The 23,736-nt window shown below is 36.0% G+C and overlaps 2 protein-coding genes across 5 annotated transcripts; both read right to left on the bottom strand.

Annotated features, from left to right (window-relative positions):
- Nucleotides 1-8: 8 nt before the first annotated feature.
- Nucleotides 9-7,821, bottom strand: LOC131145648 (uncharacterized). Its single transcript, XM_058094842.1, has 5 exons — nucleotides 7,378-7,821; nucleotides 5,137-5,342; nucleotides 3,174-3,272; nucleotides 1,674-1,747; nucleotides 9-339 (listed from the first exon to the last, which is right to left on the bottom strand). The coding sequence occupies exons 1-5, from the start codon at nucleotides 7,676-7,678 to the stop codon at nucleotides 114-116; spliced, it is 906 nt and encodes a 301-aa protein (XP_057950825.1). The 5' UTR covers nucleotides 7,679-7,821; the 3' UTR covers nucleotides 9-113.
- Nucleotides 7,822-10,707: 2,886 nt separating this feature from the next.
- LOC131145645 (protein yippee-like At4g27745) lies at nucleotides 10,708-12,819 on the bottom strand. Of its 4 annotated transcripts, none has more exons than XM_058094838.1 (4): nucleotides 12,451-12,803; nucleotides 11,975-12,135; nucleotides 11,762-11,831; nucleotides 10,708-11,188 (listed from the first exon to the last, which is right to left on the bottom strand). In XM_058094838.1, the coding sequence occupies exons 1-4, from the start codon at nucleotides 12,577-12,579 to the stop codon at nucleotides 11,090-11,092; spliced, it is 459 nt and encodes a 152-aa protein (XP_057950821.1). In that variant the 5' UTR covers nucleotides 12,580-12,803; the 3' UTR covers nucleotides 10,708-11,089. The 4 variants fall into 4 exon arrangements, with proteins under 4 accessions (XP_057950821.1, XP_057950819.1, XP_057950822.1 ...); XM_058094836.1 differs by having other exon boundaries at nucleotides 10,708-11,148; XM_058094839.1 differs by having other exon boundaries at nucleotides 10,708-11,148; nucleotides 11,762-11,865; nucleotides 12,451-12,475.
- Nucleotides 12,820-23,736: the final 10,917 nt, after the last annotated feature.

Here is a 23,736-nt window from a genome sequence, read left to right as displayed (position 1 = left end):
ACTTTTCATTTTGTGACACTGAAAAAATCCCCTCCAGGATGCTCCTTGTGTTACCAGCAATGTTGAAACAGATACATATATTTTTACAAAGAAGTAGATCTATTTTTTTACATTCAATACATGTCCAGTGATTCAAGCACCCTACGAGCCTGGATGTGAAGAGCCATCAGTCTTTGCTCCGAATCAAGAGATGACCCAAACTGACTTGCTGCCCATATTAAGGAGGCAGATTTCTCTCCTAGAAGACGCCTTAAGTCTTCGTGTATTGTTGCCATTGGTGACCTTTCCCTGCCATTTACATGTCCAACAAATAGCAGCAAGAACTCCCCACATTTCATCCTAATCAAAGACATTGAATTAGCGAGACATGACACCCAAAATATTTTATATAAAGTGTACAGAGATGAAAACATTTTCAGGAATCTAGGCTCAGGATATTGTTTTCTAGGTTGAGAGGTGGTAGATTGTAGAAAGGATGGGACAGAACAAACTGCAATCTCTAGATTTGCAGATACGTTAACATCAAGTTCATAAAAAGTACCACATTGTTGTTGGCAATTATGGTTTATAAACTATAGAAAAGATTGTGAAAAACCTTCTGTTTTGCTTGCTTATACCCCTTTTCTATGAGATATTGGGAATGAAATACTTGTGCCACAATCCTAGTAATAATTTGTACTTATTGCCAAGAGAACTATTTGACTTGAACACCCCCCCCCCCCTCTCTCTCTCTCTCTCTCACACACACATTTTTTAAATCCGAATAGGATTAAGTGACTATGTCAGTGTTGCGAGATTAAATGATATGGAAAGCATCAACAGTTCTTATAGAATAAAATTAGAATACATAGCAGGCATAAGAAAACTTGGAATATAAAGCAAATGAAAATGGGGGAAACAAATTATTCTTGGGGGAGAGGTGGGGGGGGGGGGATCATTCGTCTTCCTAATAGTCTTCAACACAGTCAACACAGTCAACACAGAAATTTCTGCACCCTTTCTTGTCTCGAAATAGTAATAACAGTTCTTAACCCCTTCCATCAACATAGTTTAGATTTTAACACATTTATCAGAACTATTTTTTTGCATGGTGGGCAAATACCGTGCCATCTAACCATTGACATGCGTTGTGTCTGGGCATTACAATAACAGAGTTTGAAATTGTCTGGCTATCACTAAATGCTATGTTAGAAGTTAGAACTGCATTATGCTAAGGTAGAAATGGAGTTGCACAAAATGTGGGCATCGCCCACTTTTGGAGAATGCTATTTTTAGGTAAAAATTGCTTTTAAACCAAAAGCTATTGCTACTCCAAAATGACTCATACGGTATGACAAAGTTACCCTTATGTGAGGTACAAGAAACTTTACGGGTGTCAATTGTCAATTGATCTAGGCACAAGTCTCCCTTGAGAACACTAATATAGTATTTGAGTTCTCTCTACAAAAATAAAATTGCAATCACACACTGCTATTAAGCATCAGGTAACATAGTTCTCAAATTTCTCAAAATCAAAAGGTCAATTTTATATTAAGCATAAAAAAAAACATCAAGGGGAAAATCATTTTGCCTGACATTATGTACACAGGCAACAAATGCTCATGGAACTTATAATAGAGAGCAGTCAACCAATAGCAAATAGAATGGTCAGTTACAGAAAAAGCAGCATTTACCTCAGATTTTCATCCACTCGTTTGTCTCTAATGAGATCTGCAACTTCCTCAATACCATTGCATGCCTCAAAGTCCTGGTAAATAATTAGTGAAATGCATACACATGTCATAATAAAAGAAGGAAAGGACTGATTTCCTCAGACCAAACATTATAACTGTCAGATTTAATCCAATTAACATAAATACAAAAAGCCTATACTTCCATTATCCAAGAAGGCCACATAACTCATTTATTTGGTTTCTGTAACACTTTCACCCTCGAGAAGAGACAAACAAATATAAATAAACCTTCATAGTGGTATATTAAGCATCTTGTAAAACGGATCATGACCAAATAAGGCCACATGACTCATTCAAAGAAATGGCAACCAAACAAAATGAAATTAAAACCCAAATACACAGCTCCTTTTATCACTGAAGAGCAGTTTACGAGTTGCATATATAGTTATGAAGAAAAAGGAAATAAAGAAGGAAGCTAGCGTGCTAGGTCATAGATAAAAGTGAGAATAAATAAAAACAAATGACTTGCTGTTTGCACATGGCATCAACCATTCAAAGAGGACTTGGCATCTGTGATTTTGCAGAGAAGCCAAAAGGAGAGCATTTAATAGCATTGGAAGCAATGTTGGCTTGTGTCACTTGCAAACATAGTTATAAAAGTTGTAGATATGTTCCTTTTCCATCTTGAAAATCAAAATAACAGGAACAATGAGTGCTTCAGAGGGACCTGGATGACACAAGGTGCATTGCTTTTACATGAGGAAAAGCTGAATGCATTGTTTGCTCCCTTTGAACAATATAAACTTCTTTGGACCAGATCCAGAAGTTATAGATGTAGACTAGATAAATTCACACATATACGCTCTGTCTAAACCACCTGGCTAATTTATATACACAGCCATTAATACCAGGCATATATTTTGTTTACTTTATCCCTAATATCCACATAATGATTCTTTAATGTTCTTAGTACATAAATGTTTTGTTGAGAAAGGAAGCAATGAGAGTATCATAAACATATGCTGCAAGGCGAAGATGATAACTGCTAAAACACCCCAAAATCGCATTAACCAGAAAAGTAGGTTCTCAACATCCTCGGGAGACGAACTATTTTAGAATTTTCTACATAGTTCCATTCAAAACAGAACTATAGTTCTAACTAAACAACCATTTTGACGTCTGAATTTTCAGAACTTAAAATAAAAATACTCAATCAACAGCAAACATAAAATTTACCAAAAAAGCAAAAGCCTACAAAGGTTAGACACCAATGTCGGAAATTTAGTAGGTTGCATAATTATGGAATAGAAATGCAAACTTAGATTATTAGGTTCAGCTTCAACATACTGAAGAACAAACACCAAAATACAGTATATTGTCAACACTAACCAACAGCAAACACAAAGTATGGCATTCCAATTGATTTGCTAATAAATTCAAACAATAAAGTTAAAATGTACATTATACCAATAGCCAACAGCTAAAGAAGAGTAGACACACCATTTGATTGGCTGATGAGTCCAACATGATTGAGATAAAAGCATCTAAACATGCACCTTGCTCAAGCACTCCTCGAGTTGATAAAATATTCATCAAAACCTGCATGATATTCAGAATATTTCAAGACCAACCTTTTGAATCTTATGCTCCGACACTTATATAGCAAAATCAAGGGAAAGTTCATCTGTCGAACTTGAACAACCAAGAACAAAATTAAACATTCTAAAATAAATGCCCTAGCAGCATGCTTAAATCCTCATGAGATGCAAATTGAGGTAGTCTTCATGCAGAAGCTGATGAAGCTATATTCAAAATAGAAAGTGACTACCTCCAAAATACAAAACAGCTTCCAGCATAGATTATCCAATTGGATCAGTCAGCAGTCACATTATCGTGTCAACTGTTGAAATCAGAAAAATCTCAACCACTGAATACAAATGAAGCAGATTTTGAGTTGGGGAAGCACCTTTTCATTCACCTTTAATTTTCAATCCTCCTTTTGGGAATTTTTTCCTTTTCCTTTATATTTGGGTTGGGGAGGGAAGGGAGGAGACTATGGATTGTTTGGGAGGGAGGTCTATTGATGTTCATGTATATAATGGCACACCATTGGGTGATATATAAGTTGGATATCTTGCTTATTCCTAGGTCCTTTTGTCATCCTTCTCACAGTGAATATTTGGCTTTTACACTTTGACATGCAGTTTACACTCTACACCAGTGTTTTAAAGGCTCAATCGAGGCTCAACCTAAAATATCAAACTCCAAAAAAGCAAATGCATTACATGCTGAGGCTGACGCATTTTTTTTTTACAAAAGACATGCCTTTGGGGCTTTTTTAGTTGAGGCTTATACATTTTGAGTGTGTGATTCTTAAATTAGAGATGGTTAGAAAATTTAACTACATGTTTGTTTGTATAAAAGGAATCTGAGTTGATTTCTAAAACTCTTGAACCTTAATATTTCCAAAATATCTAAGAGTTTTATCTTAGATCATGAAAATATTTTGAACTCTATAATGGTGTGGGCATCTCTTGTCATGATTTATGTCATGCATACAAATTAGCAATTTTTGAATACCCAACAAGTAGTTTGCAAAGTATATCTAGTTTTTCTTTTTTACATTATATTTGTGATTTTCTTTATTTTAAGTATATATAATTTGTTTAACATATTTTTATCTTAAAAACAAATTCTCAAAAGACTTACGCCCCAAAGCCTAAAGGCTTACACCTCACCTCTTAAGGGTTGAAACGTCTCGCCTTACACCTTCACTAAACCTCACCTCTTAAGGGTTAAAACGTCTCACCTTACACCTTCGCCTTTTAAAACATTGCTCTACACAGTATGTTAATAATTTATTTTCTATCAATTAAAACAAATTTTAAAAATCACATATATTGGCATACACTTTGTGGATCACTCAATTTTAAAATGTCTTTGTTAGATTACCACTTTATCTAAAAACTTAAGATGTTAGGTTGCGAGCCAGCAATGCATATCAAGCTTTAACACTTCCCCGCACGTGCAGCCCAACAGCACGTGGAAAGATAAACACACGATAGATAACACCCATTCGTGGAACACAATAATTTTTTAAACAACACACAATAAACAAGGGCAAATAGACTAGAACCTGGGACCTCCTAGTAACTAGCTCTGATACCATGTTAGATTACTACTTTACCTAAAAGCTGAACCTGTTAGGTTGTGGGCCAACAATATATATCAAGTTTTAACAGTGTCAATAAATAGGAAATCAAAAAAAAGTAGTGTTATTTGTGCTCCACTTTAGCTTTCTTCAACAGTCACCACTAACTATAAATTCTTCACACTCACCTTCTAGAGAAGGGGAAACCAATAATTGAATGGGAAAAGATCCTCCCTCCAAAAAACAGCTCCTTCAAAAACTTGAAGTGATATCAAAGGGTTTAAAAAGAGTTCCATAACAAACTATATATACCTGAATAGCCTTGTGTTGATGCGCAAAAACTGTGCTCTCTTTATGCAGTAGACAACATCCTTCCAAAACTCGAAGTGCTAGTGCAACTTCAGCATCAGTTGAAGGACTAGTGATTTTCATGGGTTCCACACTGAATATATGGTCCAAATTTGCCACCTTGTCATCTTCTGACTGTTTCAATGAGTTTTGAAACAGAACAGGAATAACTGTTACAAAGAAAGTAAACAAAGATTAGAAGTTCAAAACAAATCTTAAAAACAAACTATAACAATGCAAAATACAGTTAGGCTGCAATGCTAAATATGGTCACTTTTGAGAGCTTCCAAGTGAAAATTTTCAGGCAGAATTCCAAAACTAATCTTCAGAATTGAAATTGAATTCAATGGATAAAAAATCAACAAAAGAATTCCAAAGTAACAGCAAGATTTTTGAATAACTTAGAATCGGATGTCCAACCAAAATGCAACCTTATATATTCTCAAAGCCAATAACCTTCACAGACAAAAACCAAAAATCCTGAAGAAATTGTAAAATGGTCTTCCAAAATTGGGAATTTTATCCGTCAATTTCAAAAAAAGAAAATTTTTGAAAATCTAAAAATCTTTTCAGTTGCAAGGAAACTGTCATAAAAAATAATAATATGAACCTAACAATCTCTGCTGCTAACAATGGGCAAGCTAACCTAACCAAATGTTTAGTTTTTAAAAAAAAAATTTATAACACGAGCAAAAGAAAATTTTAAACAGGCTATTTATGGTATATGGCACCAGCTCATTTAAGCCAAAAAAGTTGAAGTGGGCAGGATTAGGTGAAGGCCTTCGGTTTCTCGCATCTTACATAGCAAAAAAAATTTAGATTTAAAAATTTCGTGTCTTTCTCACTTTACTCAAAAACCAAAAACAGCACCAGATTTCAATTCATAGCTGCTTTGACTTTACCATCTTTCAGGAAATGAAAAAGAATTCCTTCATTTTAACGGCAACCAAACAAAGGGAAAGAAACTAATCCAGACAACCTTAAAAGCATTGAAGTACTACAAATATTTAATTATACATTAGTTATACATGGTCTTAAATTTATATGAAATTGTTAAAATTTCTAGCGATTTTCCACTTTCCACTTTCAGCCACCCTTGAAACAAAATGGATGCCAATTTCTGTCATATTTCAATAGTTCCACAAATCATTAGAAATGTATTATTGAGATCTAAAAATTTCAACGAAATTAGTCAGGTTATGATTAAAACAAAATTTCCTTGAAATTGAAATTTGAGTTTCAAAACCTTCTAATACTTGGACTCAATATAATACGCTTCGTAAAACTTCAATCAAAATTTTGAGGGTTTCATAATTCTTGGGCAAAATTTTGAAGAATAGAAAGATTCTCGTCAAATAAATCTCACTTTAGATGGACTTTTTAAGTGTTTTAAGCTTCAACAAAGCTTTGATGAGTTGCATTTGCATGTGAAATCATATTTAGTTGATTTATGAATTTAATTTATATTAATTTAAGTTTTTAATACGCTTATTGCTTCACAGTTATTGCACATTATGCACTATACATTTTGTTGAGAATAAAGAACAAATTCCCGAAACCTGTGAGAAACAAAATAGAAGAAAAATAACGCCAAAGAAAATCAATCTCACGCACAAGACAATATTTACGTGGTTCGGCAATTTTGCCTACGTCCACAGAGTTGCAGGGATTTCAATATTATTAGGAAGAAAACACAGAGAGTGCGGCGATACAATGCTCTCCCTCTCGCTCTCTCGCAGGTACAATGACGCCAACCCTAATCACCCGAAAGCAATCCTTTTTATATGTTGCGCCTAAGGTTCCGTTCCGAATGGGCTCCAAAAATTTTCCAGGAGCGTTACCCCTGAACTCCCACAAGTACGGCTTGTGCCTTACGCCCAAGCCTTCGCTCCATGGACTAAGCCTTAGGATAGAAATTTCTAATTAAATAGAGGTCAGGTCGTCATCCAAATTAAAACACAAACTAGGCTCCAACACATTTGCCATTTATGCATTTTATTTGCAGTATTTAAGCTCTACGTAACACATTATCGTATCTATTAACGGTTTACAGGGTTTCATAAAAATATTTGCATTTTTACAACTAATTTCATCATTTTCCAAGATCCAAATTGAAAACTGAAATTGAAATCAAAATTTTAGAATTCAGAAGCCTCGAAAATCTAGTTGAATCGAAATTTAAAAGCTTGGTGTTATACACGATACCTTGAAGGTCGGCGATGGATTGGGTGTGGCAGAAGAGATCGATGGTGGCAGGGAACTGAGCGACGGATTGAAGGTACTTGAGGAGGCTGCGAAGGCCGCGAACACGAAGAAAGGAGAACTCGGCGCGCGCGTCGCTAAGACCGCTTCGGAGGGCGAGAGTAACCTCTCTGTACAGTCGCTGCTTGTTCAGGGAGTTCACAAGCTCTTCGACGGCCGTCGCTTTCTCCGAACACGACGACTGCGCGTCACATTCCGGTGAGCTCGACAGGCCCTCGCTCCACAGCGCCTTCTTCAGGTACATCTGTCTCTCTCTCCGTGAAATTGCTTTGCTTGAAAATTTGAGGTCATTGACTCATCAGGCGGGCCTTATGGCGAGCTTGGACCGGGCGCCTATTTCTCCTATTTCGTCTTATATTGGGCTGGGTTTCGACCCATGTTGCCGAAAAATATTGAGGGATCAGCCCATTACCAGAAACTGCTGTGACATTATGGGCTCATGATGATTATGGACCCATGATGAATGGCACAGCTCGTCCATTATCACATGGACACTTTAGAGCCTGTTTGGCATGTTGCTATTGTCAGTTTTGGTTCTATTTTTGTACTGTCAAGAAATAAATTATGAAAATATGTTTACTTATGTTTTCAGGAAGAAATTTTTTAGATTAAATAATTATTTTATATATTTTAAAAATAAAATTAAAATTAAAATAAAATAAACATATGGATTTAAATATAATTTAAACATAAATATGCATAAATTTCAAAAAATAATAATAAATCCAATTACAAAATATTTTTACCCAATGCTTGAAGAGGCCTTGGATTTGGAGTTGTACTAGATTTGGCTAAAAATGTAATATAAAATTATATTAAAATTTATCCAAATTCACTCAAATTTAAATTCAAATTCAATGTTCAAAATCCATACTCCCAGACACAATGTTAGTATTTTTCAATTATCATGTCCAATAATTATAAAGTAAATTTTGGAAGTATAACAGTTGATTAAAATAATTATAAAAATTTTATTTTTATTCAAATATTTTTTAATGTGTATTATTTTTCAAATATATTATTTTAATCATGTTTTAGAACATTATTTGATTTAAAATTGAAAATGAGCTTCTTTTTTTTATTAAATTTTTAACTTGCTTTAACGGGTTGTTGATTTCTCATTTTTAATTTTTATTTCTAATTTTTATTTTTGTTTCTGATGTTCAGATACCAAATAGCCCCTTAATTGTTAATTATTGGTTAAATTGTACCTATCACGATAATATCATGGTACCTAAGTCGTGTCTAATTTTCTTTTCTTGTATTAAGGTCTTTCAAGCTTTGCTCCAATTTGATAATGGCTTAAATGAAAAATTGATCTATTCAACTCTTCCACTTTTATGATAAAAATGTGTTATATAGATTTATTTTTACTAATTTGAACTGCCAAATGCTTATTTTTTTTTTATTTTTTTTTTTTACCTTTTTATCTATGTTAGTTTCTTTTTTTAAGAAAAATAGAAAATAATTGTGATCATAATATTCTTCAAATTTAAAAAATAAAGTAAAAAAATAATTGTAAGTTACTTTCTATTAGTAAGAAAGAGTTTTATCACTTTAGTAGACAAATTAAATGTAAAAAAAACAAACTTTATCTTTTATTGTTTTCTATAAATTTTACTAATTTCCACCGCATTAATATTAAGAGATGACTGTAAAAATCTAGAGAAAAAATATAAAAAAGCTTATGATCTAGTAAAGAAAAGTATTGCCAAAGTTTTATTAAATGAGTGAACTTTGCACACTGCCTCAAGGCAAGGTGTCATGGATGTGTACCAGCGAGACCTTAGCTTATAAAGATGGTTTGGACTCCAACTATATGAAGCGTTTTATAGTACAAATTCGTGAAGCTGACAATACTTCACTCAAGTTAGGCCCAAGATCGTTACAAAGGCAAAATAAGAAAAATATTAGAGAAAAAACTAGTGAAAAATACTCTTCAAAAGGCTAGATGAAAAATATATTTTCCATATAAAATAGGAATTTTTTTCTTAAACAGAACCATTTTCTTAATATTTATTTTCTATTATTTTGAAGAGAAATATTCTTTCTTGCTTTAAGAAAGTAGTTTTCTACTATAAAGTGGAAAAGATTTATTCCATATATATTTCATTTTTTTTCTTACTTTTTTTAATAACGAACCATGAAAATGAATTTTTTTAAAAAGAAAAAAATTAAGATCCAAATAAAAGAAGGCTTAATGGTTTTCAGACCCTGTACTCTAATTGTGTGTTCATTACTTCCACAATGCATCCAGGAGTAGATTGGAAAATGGAAGGGAATTTCAAGTGGAGTGGTGATTGCTAATGAGTTGGTTTGAAAAAGGAGACGAAAAAGACAGAGCAAAGCACCCTGCCTGAAATTTCCACCCACCAAACTAACATTTTCAAGAGCCATTAGACTTCATCCATGCAAAAATTACCACTGATGTTGAAAACAACAGTCATTGTCATTCGGTACAAGTAAAATCAATTCTACAGAACTCACTCACAGAGAGAGAGAGAGAGATTTCTAATTAATTAAGGATTTTAGTTCGAAAAAAAAAAAAAGGAAACCCACTTTCTATTTAATGAAAATTTATTTTAATATGATTAAAAATATGAAAAAATCAAAAAATATTAATGATGATAAAATCAAAACTTTGTTATAGATTTGACATATTGTTTATTTTCTTTTTCACTTTCCTCAATAATTAAATATAAAAATGCAAATTTCTCGATTTTTTTCTTTCTCACGAAGCCTTAGCATTCTCTTCTTTACTACCTATATGTCTACTACTTGGGCAAAAAATGGTCACCCATTCCTAATAAGAAACTGAAGGAAACGGAAGAAAGGGGAAAAGTGAGGAAGAAACAAATGTAGAAATAGAAACAATTTTCAAAATGGGGGAGACTAAAGAGGAAATCAATCTCAGACCCCAGTCCTGAATGGGTAGGACAGGGGTGGACGTGCAGGCACTGGGAATTTGCTCATCTCCAAAGACAAAAGGCCTCTATCCTCCTTTGCTTCCTTTTCTTAACAGCCATCACAACTATAAACTAATGGAACTGCAGTAGCTAGCTTTACTTATCCATCAAGGATTCCATAAAGATTTGGAATGGGAAAACCTAGAGCTTGACTGGCAATTCAGGCTCTCTTTCTACCCAAACAGAACTTCACACAGTGCAGTTGCCATGATCTTTGAGATCTTCAAAGAAATCATTCCAACCCCAGCAAACATTGGTTAAATTTTGACTTTTCATCTGAAGATATTTATTGTCAAGGAAATGCACATTTGAGCAACACAATTTTATTGAGATTAGATGTTAGTATTCCAACATCAACAACTTTCAGAAACAGCACTTAGCAAGTATAAGCAGCTAGAAACAATGACCAATTTTCAATTGAGTAGGAAGTTTCTGTACAGGATGAACATTAGCAAGCAAGCACTTCACACACTTGAATCAACAGTAGGACAAATCAAATGAGGAAACTGATGGTGAGGAGCTACCAGTTTTCCTTAACGATTTTTGACTTCTCGAGTATGAACTTCCCTTCCTTGTACTTCTGTGATGACTCATAAGCTCGCACATACTTCCAACCCAAAACCTTTTGGCAATCGGCACAATGGATATCAGCGACAGTGTGGAGACCAGTCGTGAGCTGCCTGTCTTCTTTAGGCCCCGCGACAATGTTCATTGCGTGCGAAAAAAGAAAGGCTCGTCCATTCCTTCCCTAAGAACAAAATAATGGGAAAAAAATGTTGGGCGAAAATCTGCATAAACCCTTTTGTCAAAATCCAAAAACAAATTGATCATTGAAATTCAGGTAGAAATCATGAAAAATGCAGCAGCTGAATTAAGCTTAAAACAACTAAACTCAATTGAACTGCAAAATTAATTTCTTTGTGTTGCGTTTAGGAACCGAATTTGGAGTGTAAGAACTTGAAACTGCATGAATTTAGATAAACTCCGCACAACTTTGTATTAAAATTTGTCCAAATTGACACAGTTCCAAATCTGCCGCACCAAATTCAGGCTCCCAAATGCAGTCCTAGGATATAAGAAGAGCAGTTCCCTTCTTCCCACATACGCATCCGAGTTACCAGCTATGGAAACCTAAACCAGAAGTTGGTTATACATAAATTTGCAAAACCTACATGCCCTCCAAGGAAACCTCAACAATACTCTCCTTGGTTTTTCTCCATTAACAAAATATTTTCAATCTAATGACCAAATACAAATCAATAGTTCTGGGTCTTTATCCATAATACATCAAAACACTGCAAGATTTCTGATTTTGAGCATCAAAAACTTTCTAAAATTATTTGGAGATTAGAGTGTTTCACCTGAAAAGCCTTGGAGATTATATCATCGTGAAGAGAGACATGATTTCTACAATTATAGCAGCTGTACAACCTAGGACCCCCCGGTTCGGCCATTAAGCAAACACCTTCAGGTCAGCAGACACACGCACTCATACACACATATCGCTCAAACAAGACAGAAATAAGGAAATTGAAAAGAAGACGACTCAAGTGAAGAGACCCAATTCCTCTTACCTGAAACAGAGACAGAAGATGATCCGAACTTCTGAAATAGATAAGAATTCCACCGTGTTGGCGTGCAAGACACAGCAAAAATGGGTACAAGTTGGGGTAAAGATTCCAAATTTGGTACTAGGGTTTTGAAAAAACAGATGGGTCTGATGGAGACAGGATTGCTATGTAGTAAAGAACAATAACGTAGATTAGAAAAATACATAGATACCCACAAATGATTATTATAATAAATGAATAAGAAAAACGAAACCCATTCGAGGGATTACACAGAAAATCTATCTACAGTGAGAAAAAGTGGAGAGAAAATAAGAAATCCATTTGCTAAAAGATTATTATAATGGCAGCTGATGAGGATCTGAGCTGTAAAATCAAACCCATTATCATTGTTGAGAAGTAGAAATCGATTATTAAAAAGAAAAAAGAAAACAGAAACAGCGCAGCTTGAAATGGGAAATTGGGAAATCAAGAGTCCTTACAACCATTCCTTGCTTCGAGCGTGTAAAGCAGGAATTGACTCGGGGAAGAGGACTTAATCTACGAGGACGAGGAGGGCAACTCACGCGCTCGCGAGCGCGTTTTGGTTGTATTTTTCTTGCGCTCGGCATGACTTCGTCGTCTTCTCGGCTTCTCCCTTTCCGCTTGATTCTCTCCGAAGATGATCTCAGCGTTTTGATTCTCTTTCCAATGGCTCAAGCTTCTTCCTTTTCCCCAATTGTTTTTCTTTCCAATGTGTCAATTAATCGAGATAGGGAAGCAGGTCCCTGCATGGCGGCTCTGCATCTGCGCGGCGACAAGTCACATTTTTGTTCAGGAGATTATGCTCGACTATGACTCTGTAGAGACTGGTGTAGATTTATTTTTTAGTAGTAATTTCTTCCTATGCTAAAAAAGACAATATGACTCCGGGTCATTTTAATGTTTTCTAATATCAAAATGAGAATAACACATAAAACTCTTTTAAGGAAGGGTGAATGTTTATCAACTTGTAACACTCAGTACCTATTATCTTTAGCCTACTTGCCTCATTTGCTAGGCACATAATATTAATGGAGTGTTGTTAATAAATTATGTTGCTTCCATGTTTACTACTTACGTGTCACTACTTTAATAAAATGTTTACTACTTCCGCTTATGTTTGATTGAATGACAATGAACTTGTTTTGTGGATGAATTGTGGTCAACGATAGGCTGACTAGTTAAACAATAGGGCTTTAGCTAGCGCCGCATATCCATTCATAAAAGTGTGAAATATTCGCCCCGTGACACTTGGTATCAGAGCTCATTTAGTTACGACATGAATTAAGTTGCCTCCATTGTGAAATTGGTAAAACTTTGGTAAATGACCATGTCAACCAATGTTGAAAGAATTAGTATGTTGGAAGCACAAGCTGAGACAACAGTCAACAATGTGGCCATAGAGATGGCTCGACTAACGGAACATGTTGATGAATTGGAGGGATCACAAAAACATCAACAAAGTTCGATGGGTGAAATGTCGTAGGACTTTCACAATACTATGTGTTGACTTTATGAGTTCTATCCCGTTTTGATTATGACAAATCCAAAAGTATCTCACTTGTGCATCTAGTGCTTAAACAAATAATTCTTTTAGAAGGCACAATGAGTCGAGGTATAAATGGAAGTCATGAAAAACTAAAAACTCACATCACTTGACTTGCAGCATGGCAGAATAAAGAGCAAAGATTGACGATATTTCATTTTGAATTGTAATTGCATTTAAGTTTGATCTGTAATAATGCATATTATGCATGATGTGGTTGAATGCTCAAACAAAGACCAGAGATTGACCTTAGGATCCAAAACCTTTCGTGAAAAGCCCTTCACTTAAAGTGTCATAACTAATACACAAATGGTTGAATAGTTTCTAGATAAAAAACAGGGCTAGAATCATATTTTATCTAAGCCCGGCAGACCGGCCCCCTTATGTGTTATAAGCCCCAATCGACCGGTGAGAGCATAAGGGCAAAAATATAATTTTCACAGAGCCCGACTAACTAGCCAGTTTATATTTGAGAAAGCCCAGCCTACTGGCCTTACTCGGTTAATTTGTATACCCTAGTCGATCAGCCCTTTTAGCTTAGAACAACCCCAACTGATCAGTCCTTCAAGGTAGCAACCCAAAAAATTTATAGCAATTAATAATAGAAGAAAAGAGAGAAAAGGAATTTAAAAGGTGATTCAGCAAGGCCGCGTTCCTCGACAGACAGCATTACTAGGCACGTCGATGAGCACCTGTGTCTCGTCGACGAAAATAAACCGAGAAAGCTGATTTTAGGGCCTAAAACTTGTCAACGAGGATTAGGAGTTCATCGACGATATCTCTCCTTGGACTTGTTGACGAGGTGACACCTCTCGTCGACGAGGCCACGTATCTAACCACCTATAAATATGCAAAACAATGATTTTTGACGAAATTTCAATCTTCTTTTCTCCTTCTCTCTCTAAATTTCGATTTCTCCAACTTCTCTTTAAAAATTTGGCTCCGTCTCTCCCTGATTTGACGATCAGGAGCGACCACAATGATCCTAGAGAGAATATCTAGAACTTAGTCGGAGTAGAAGTTCGATTTGAGAAGTCTAGGAACCATCCCAAAATTAGGGTAAGTAGATTATTTGGGCATTTTCAGTTTTATCAGACTTATTTGAGTTTTGATTTTAAGTTATATGAGAATATACTGGAGTTTTGTGGAATAAAATTAGGATGTAATGATTTTAGGACTAGGGTTTTTTTGGGACTCTACAGGCATGGGTTGAGGACCAAGTGAATATTTTCAAGAGCTCAGGTAAATTATAATTCGAAAAATTACGATTATGTAGGTTTGGGGAAATATAGTTGATTTATTGCAAATATGTATATATGTATTATTTTAGGATTTTGGGGATAGTACACCGTGAGCGTGAGGATAAAGTTGGGTGCAAGCCTCCCAGCCAGTTAGGTAAGAGAAATATGTTATGCCAGATAAATTAGAATTTTTTTATTAGTAAAGATAGTATAAAATTATGGGTGTTTTTCAGAGTAAATATTATATTGTTTTACAAATTATATTTGATGAGTTATCATTGTTGTGTGGCATGAGTAATGTGAGTACAGTATTGAATTTATACAACTTTTAGAGAATTATGAATAGGTATACAGTTTTATAGAATTATGACATACAAATTATACAGTCATTTACAGAGCAGATTATACAGTATTTATTTCAGAGCTATGGGTATCAGAGAACAAAATATATTTACCAGTTATTATTATTATTATTATTATTATTATTATTATTATTATTATTATTTTAAAAAATGGCCTAAAAAATCAAGTCGTTACAATTTGTTATCAGAGTTTAAGTTGTTAAGTTCTGTAGACTCTAAAGTACAGGGAAAAACAATACCAAAATTTAGGATTGAAATTTTGAGAATAATAGAATAGATCAGTGAGTTAATGTTGAGGAATTAAGATGAAATTTAAGATTATGTTCTGCAGTTTGGAAACAGGAACTTTGAGGTGGTTTCTGTGTTTTTCCTATGGTGACGATTCCAGGAAAACCATAGTAAACTTGTAACGACTTGAAGAATAATGGTATTTAAATAATAAGAAGAAAGGGAAATTTAAACAGGAACAGAAGGAGGGTGCTTCAGGATCTCGTCGACGAGAAGATGCCGAAAGAGGATTTTTTGAAGCCTAAAATTCGTCGACGAGGGTTGAGGTTCGTCGACGAACTTTCTATAGGACTCGTCAACGAGGTGACGTGACTCGTCGACGAATCCCGCAGTATAAATAGGGTTAAACATGATTTTTCAGTTCATTTTCTGCGCAGAATCTCTCTCTCTCTCTCATCCTTCGGTTTCTCCTCCTTCTTTCTAAGTTTTTGGGTTGGATTTCTGCCGATTCGACGATCTGAAGCCACCATGACGCTCATAAGAAAGTTCTCTACAAGTCTGCCGAAGCAGATCATCAGTGGGGCTGAGTTGGAAAGCAACCCAAATCCAAAGTAAGACTTTCTACTCAGTATTTGCCTATTTGACAGTTGTAGAAAGTGTTGTACGCGTAAAAATACTGACCTTTAGTTCTGGGGAATGTTATTTTCAGGGTGTTGAACAGGGAACCCTGCGGGTGCAGGAGTGTTTGATTTAGGGGCTTTTTCAGGACACAGGTAAGGGGATAAACTAAGCTAGTATTTTATGAAAAGTATGTATAATATTATAGCATTTGATTTTAAGGAGAACTCCTGATCCTGAATGTTCCTCGGTCTAGCCTAGTTCACCACCACCTCAATCTTACTGGGATCTACAGAAATTTCGTCTCCTGAGATGACATGCCCCAAAAACACAACTTTCTCAAGCCAGAAATCACACTTACTAAATTTGGCATACAACTTCTTCTCCCTAAGCATCTGTAAAACCTGCCTCAAATGTATCTCATGCTCCTCATAGCTCCTCGAATAGACCAGTACATCATCAATAAAAATAACCACGAACTGGTTTAGGTGTTGGTGAAAGATTCTATTCATCAAATCCATAAATACCGCTGGAGCATTCGTCAGACCAAATGGCATAACAAGAAACTCGTAATGCCCATACCTAGTCCTGAAAGCCGTCTTTGATACATCTTCTGCTCTCACCTTCACCTGATGGTAACCTGACCTGAGATCGATCTTTGAATATACCCATGTACCCTGGAGCTGGTCAAACAAGTCATTTATACGAGGTAGAGGATACTTGTTCTTGATAGTCACTTTATTAATCTCTTTACAGTCTATACACATCTTCATTGTAATAACCAAAAAAAAAAAAAATGAATAATAATAATAATAGTTAGTATTAAAAAAGAAAGTGTTTCTCTGTTAGGATCCTTGATTCCATGTTTGATGCCTAAGAAAGACCTTGTCTAAGCGAGTGCTCAGAGACCATTGCGGCTCAGTCGCTCCCTGGAGGTCGGCCTGGTCAAAATGGAATTTCATAGGATAAACAGGGTAGACACTGTTTATATACGTAAATAAGTACATAAAATAATGTTTTGACTGACATAATTTGTAGAAATATATGATAAAATAATAATAATGTAAGTATCATATGCGGGGCCCACAAGACTGTGTGGGGCCCACATGAGTCCCGAAGCCGTATGGAGGTTTACACGAGTCTCGAAGCTATTTAGGATGCATAAAATCGTATAAGAATTATTCGAGTTACGTAGGATCCATTCGGGTCTCGAAGTTGTGTGGGGCCCACAAGACCGTGTGGGGCCCACATGAGTTTTCAAAATTAAAATTAAATTCTTGTTCAAAAATAAATAATAAAATAAATAAATACTAAAAATAGTTTAAAAGTAATAACAATGATAATAATGATTAAAGAAAAATAATAAAATAATAAAATAATTAATTAACTAATTGATTAATTAATTAGGTAAGTAATTAATTAAGAATTTATTTAATGGGAATGGTGGCAAGCACTCCCACATGGCCTCCATCCCCATCCCATACTCAACCCATACCTTGCCCATCCTTTGCCCATTCTTTAATTTTTAAAATTATAATTTCACCCATCTCCCCACACTTTTATAAATTCTATTTCTTCCCCAAAATTTTCCTATAAATAGGGAGCTCTCAACCTTCATTTTTCACAACAATTTTCCAAGGAAGAGAAGGATTAGTGAGTGAAAGAATTTGTGGTGGAGAGAGAATTTTTGAATAAATTCTCAATCACCCACTTTTTCCGATCTCATTTCTTAAAGATAATTATTGTGTTCGTAGCACACGGTAAAAGAAGAAGGTAAGTAAATTTTGATTATGTTAGTTTCTTTTTATTTTAAATTCATACCCGAGTTTATTTGGTACGTAAATTTTAATTATGTTACTTAGTTCCACAAAATTTCCATAAGTTTATTTTTACGCATATTTAATTATACCAGTTCTATCTTTAATATACTTGCATCTATTTTGGGTTAAGAAATGTTCCAATCCCCTCGGGTAAATTTTCAGCATTTCTTTCTATTTAAAAATAAAATTATATATATTTTTAACACAAAAATTGTGTGGCATGAGTTTATTTCTACGTTACATTTTTTTTATGTAAATATGAGTAAAGATGAGATTTTCACGATATTACTTTTAAATTTGCATAAATTATAATAAGATGATTTTAAAACCCCTTATGGCAACGGAAGTTCAAAGTTACAGAGGCTCGGTACCGCAGCTTAAAGTTTATACGGATCAGAGTGCACCCACACTGTTTACAGAGTGGTTATTTATGTTAGTGGATTTCTCCTGAGTGCACACCTGGTTTAAGTCCAGGACTTAATAAGGAGAATCTCACTTAAAGTTTACGTACGTTGATTTAGTTTGGTCGGCCAGCCAGCTAAGTCCAGTCTTCGGACCGCACAACCCAGTCATGGGGGTAAACATGACTTACGGCAAACAGGTCTAAGGGTGGGTTTTTATAATATATGTTTATACATATTTAATTACGTGTACAAAGTTACTGATGATTTGAAGGAAAAGTGTAAGTTTACGTGAAAATGATCATTTTGGTACTTAAATGACGATCTAAGGAAAACGTATAAGGAAAAGTATATGTATGTTTATCATTAAATATTTTTACAGTTTTAAAGTTAAAAGTTTAATTTAACAGTTATAGTATATGATTGTCAAAATTTACTATTGAAATTTATGACAAAAATTTTATGCAGAAATTTTTAAATTTATGTTTATTCTAAAAGCAGTCTTGAAGTTATAGTATTAAATATTGTTTTACGAAATTCTTTAAAAACTCATTTTGGCCACACACTAATAATAATCTTATTTAATTATTGAGAGTCGTCTCACCTCAATCATATTTAATTACAGATAACTCAGAAGGACATGTCGGAAATCAGGCTTAGCAAGCATGCGGGTGGGGATTAGAAAAAATAAAGATTGATTAGAAATATTAGTATGGTTTCAGATATTTATGTTTGTGTAATTTTTCTTTTTTGAAATAAATGATTGTAATATGGATAATTAGTGCTCTGGTTTAATAAAAATTGAGTTTATTTTGCTTCCGCTGTAAATGAGTAGTAAAAAGTTAATATCCCAGACCCCTCAGGGTCGGGGTGTTACATTTGGTATCAGAGAAATAGGTTATAGGTTCTGTAGACTTTAAGAAATAATTTTACCAGAGCATAGGCATAACCATGATGTGGGTAAGAACGGGTAAATTAGGATGTTTTTCTTTTGCCTATAAATTTGATAAAATTTTAAAAAATGAGGTTATGATTTTAAAATAACTCTAGTCCTTTCCCTCAGAATGGACCCAAGGAACAACAACGTAAGTGTTGAAGGAAACGAGAATAATACGAGTACTCGCAATGGAGAAGACATCAATGCTACTACAGTGTTGCGTGACGTGGCACAAGTCATGAAGGAACTTCTGCGGAACTCCAAGGATCGGAATGATACACCAACCCATGGAGGTTGTACGGTTGAACAGTTCAATCGAATGCACCCTCCGACCTTTGAGGGAAAAGCCGATCCAATTGCTGCAGAAGATTGGATGCAAGCAATGGAAGAAATACTACAAGTCCTTCATTGTACGGACGAACAGAAGGTGCTATATGCAGCCTATAAAATGATTGGTGAAGCCAAACGTTGGTGGAACTCGAAAAAGTTACTCTTGGAGGAAGGACCAAATCCAACCGTCCTTACGTGGGAGCGTTTTAAGGAAGTCTTCTTTGAACGATTTTTCCCCAAAACCACCAGAGATGCTAAAGCCAGGGAATTTTTGGAGTTGAAACAAGGAAATATGAATGTACAACAATACGCAGCAAAGTTCATTGAATTATCTCGTTTTGCATCTTATTTGGTTCCAGACGAATCAAAGAAAGCTCGAAAATTTGAAGAAGGATTGACCTCAAGGATTTATGAGATGGTAACAGTATTCGAGCTCGAAGACTTCTCCCTATTGGTGAACAAAGCAACGAAGGCAGAAGAAAGTCTACAAAGGAGTGCGGAGATATCCGAGCAGAGAAAGAGGCCCATGCCACAAGGGTCTCACCCCGGTAGAAATCAAGGACCTTGGAAAAGGAGCAACAACAACAACAGCAACAGTAGCAGCAGCAATGTGGGGCGAGGCCAAACAGCGAGAAACCCAAACAATGCACAAGGCACCCCTTGTCCAAAATGCAAAAAATTACATGGGGGAGAGTGTCGAGCCGGACTAGGGGTATGTTATCGGTGCGGTGAACCTGGTCACATGCAACGAGAATGCCCACAAAATCAACAAAGAGGAGGCAACCAGGCACCTCGAAGCAACAATCAACAGAACACCACTCAGGCACGTGTCTATGCCCTCACTCCAGGAGATGCTGAAAATACTAGTGATGTGGTGACAGGTATTATTCCCATATTCTCCAAGAAAGCAGTAGTATTATTTGATTCTGGAGCCACACACTCCTTTATATCTACAGCTTATGTTAAAATATGCGGGGTAGAGACTCAGCCATTAGAGACTGAGTTATCTGTGGGTACACCAATGGGAACGTCGGTAGTATGTAAAAAAATACTTAAAGGCTATCCAATTTGTATTGAGGAAAGAATACTACCGGCTAACTTGGTAGTATTTAATATGCACGGGTTTGACGTAATTCTTGGGATGGACTGGCTAACTTCTAGTTATGCTAGTATAAATTGCTATAATAAGGAGGTGGTGTTTAGACCTCCTGGAGAACAAGAATACAAGTTCAATGGAACTCGTGTATACCCTTCACCACAAATATTGTCGGCAATCCAGGCAAAGAGATTACTCTTGAATGGATGTCAAGGGTACCTAGCATGCGTGGTGGAGGCACCAAAGGAAGAATTGAAGCTCGAGGATATCCCAATAGTAAGGGAATTCTCGGATGTATTCCCTGAGGATTTACCTGGGCTACCTCCTGATCGCGAAATCGAGTTTGTTATCGACCTACTACCAGGGACGACACCGATATCTAAAGCTCCATACAGAATGGCACCAGTAGAATTGAAAGAACTGAAGGAACAATTACAAGAGTTGCTGGACAAAGGATTCATCAGACCCAGCGTGTCACCATGGGGAGCACCAGTACTGTTTGTTAAAAAGAAAGATGGATCGATGAGAATGTGTATTGATTATCGGGAAATAAATAAAGTGACCATTAAGAACAAGTACCCAATACCTCGCATAGATGACTTGTTTGATCAACTCCAAGGAACACAAGTCTTCTCTAAAATTGACCTCCGATCAGGGTACCATCAAGTGAAAATCAAATCAGAAGATGTTCCAAAGACCGCATTCCGAACGAGATATGGTCACTATGAATTCTTAGTCATGCCATTTGGACTGACCAATGCTCCTGCTGCTTTTATGGACCTTATGAATAGGGTTTTTCATGAATATCTAGATCAATTTGTGGTGGTCTTCATTGATGATATTTTGATTTATTCAAAAAGCCCCCAGGAACATGAGAACCATTTGAGGCTAGTACTCAAAATACTAAGAGAAAAGAAACTCTATGCCAAACTTACGAAATGTGAGTTCTGGCTAGAAAGAGTTGCATTCTTAGGGCACGTGATATCTAAGGATGGTATTTCTGTGGACCCAAGTAAAATAGAGGCAGTAGTGGATTGGGCGAGACCAAAGAATGTTCATGAGATCAGGAGTTTCTTAGGTCTGGCAGGATATTATCGTCGATTTGTGGAAGGGTTTTCTAAAATATCTGGACCTCTGACGAGATTGACAAGAAAGAATGTGAAGTATGAATGGACTGATGAATGTGAGCAAAGCTTTCAAGAATTAAAGCAACGACTCATCACTGCCCCGGTGCTGACAATTCCATCAGGAGAAGATGGTTTTGTGATCTACAGTGATGCATCTCGGAAAGGGCTCGGGTGTGTATTAATGCAACAGGGGAAGGTCATTGCATATGCTTCTCGACAACTCAAGGACTACGAGAAGAATTATCCCACACACGATTTGGAGCTAGCAGCTGTGGTATTTGCATTAAAGATCTGGAGACACTATCTTATGGTGAAAGGTGTGAGATTTTCACAGACCATAAAAGTCTCAAATACTTTTTCACACAAAAGGAATTAAACATGAGACAGAGAAGATGGTTAGAATTAATCAAAGATTATGATTGCGCCATCAATTATCACCCAGGAAAAGCCAACGTGGTAGCAGATGCATTAAGTCGAAAGTCAATGAATGCGTCAGTCTCGGCAATGGTGACACAACATCAAATTATGATGGACCTGGAAAGATTTGGTGTGGAAATAGTAGAAGGAAATCATCAAGCTCTTATTGCTAATCTGGTAATCCAACAGACCTTACAAGAAAAGATTAAGGCTACACAGATGGAAGATGCAGAGCTAGTAAGATTATGGGTAAGGTACAGAGTGGACTGAAGGGAGACTTTAACATCTCTGACGATGGAGTTTTGAGATTCCAAACTAGATTGTGTGTGCCCAATGACAAAGATATCAAAAGAACAATCTTGGAAGAAGCTCATCGATCTCTTTATACAGTGCATCCGGGAAGCACGAAGATGTATAGGGACTTGAGAGAGTCTTTTTGGTGGAATAACATGAAGAGGGAGATTGCACAATTTGTGGAACAGTGTCTTACTTGTCAGCAAGTAAAGGCTGAGCACCAGAGACCAGCAGGACCACTGCAACCACTCCACATTCCTGAATGGAAATGGGAGCACATCTCCATGGATTTTGTAACTGGGCTACCTCCAGCACTCCATGGACAGAACGCCATCTGGGTGGTTGTTGATCGTCTAACAAAGACCGCTCACTTTATTCCAATCAAAGTTAACTACTCTATGACCAAGCTTGCAGAATTATATGTTCAAGAGATAGTTAGACTACATGGCGTGCCCGTTTCTATCGTATCAGATCGAGATCCACGATTCAAATCACAATTTTGGAAGAGTTTGCAAAGAGCCTTGGGATCACAACTTACCTTCAGCACAGCATTTCATCCTCAAACTGATGGACAGTCAGAGAGAACCATTCAGATATTGGAGGATATGTTGAGAGCTTGTGTACTGGATTTCAAAGGAAGTTGGATTCAGTATCTACCTTTAGTTGAGTTCGCCTATAACAACAGTTATCAGTCCAGCATAGAGATGGCACCGTATGAAGCGTTATATGGCCGAAAGTGTCGATCCCCATTATATTGGGATGAGGTTGGCGAACGACGAATTTTAGGTCCCGAGATTATACAAAGAACCTCTGAGAAAATTAAGCTCATCCGAGACAAAATAAAAACCGCTCAAAGTCGGCAAAGGAGCTATGCGAATACCCGTCGACGTGAGTTGGAGTTTGAAGTGGGGGATAAAATATTTTTAAAAGTAGCTCCAATGAAAAGAATCATAAGGTTTGGGAAGAAGGGCAAACTAAGCCCTAGGTATATTGGACCATTCGAGGTATTGGAGAAGATTGGTCCAGTCGCTTACAAAATTGCCTTACCTCATGCACTATCGAGAATTCATGATGTATTTCATGTCTCAATGTTAAAGAAGTACGTCCCAGACCCTTCTCATGTGATAAGTTATGAGTTGTTAGAAGTTAGTGACACTCTATCATATGAAGAAGTACCAATCCAGATTTTAGACAAGAAGGATCAGGAGTTGCGCACAAAGAAGATTTCACTGGTAAAAGTGCTCTGGCACAACCACGACATTGAAGAAGCATCATGGGAGCTAGAAGCAGAAATACGCCAGAAATACCCACATCTTTTTGACGATAGCAG

Source organism: Malania oleifera, chromosome 13 (genome assembly GCF_029873635.1).
Source record: "Malania oleifera isolate guangnan ecotype guangnan chromosome 13, ASM2987363v1, whole genome shotgun sequence".
Classification (NCBI taxonomy): Eukaryota; Viridiplantae; Streptophyta; class Magnoliopsida; order Santalales; family Ximeniaceae; genus Malania; species Malania oleifera.
Note: the sequence above shows the minus strand (reverse complement) of the source record. Positions and strands in the feature narration are given on the sequence as shown.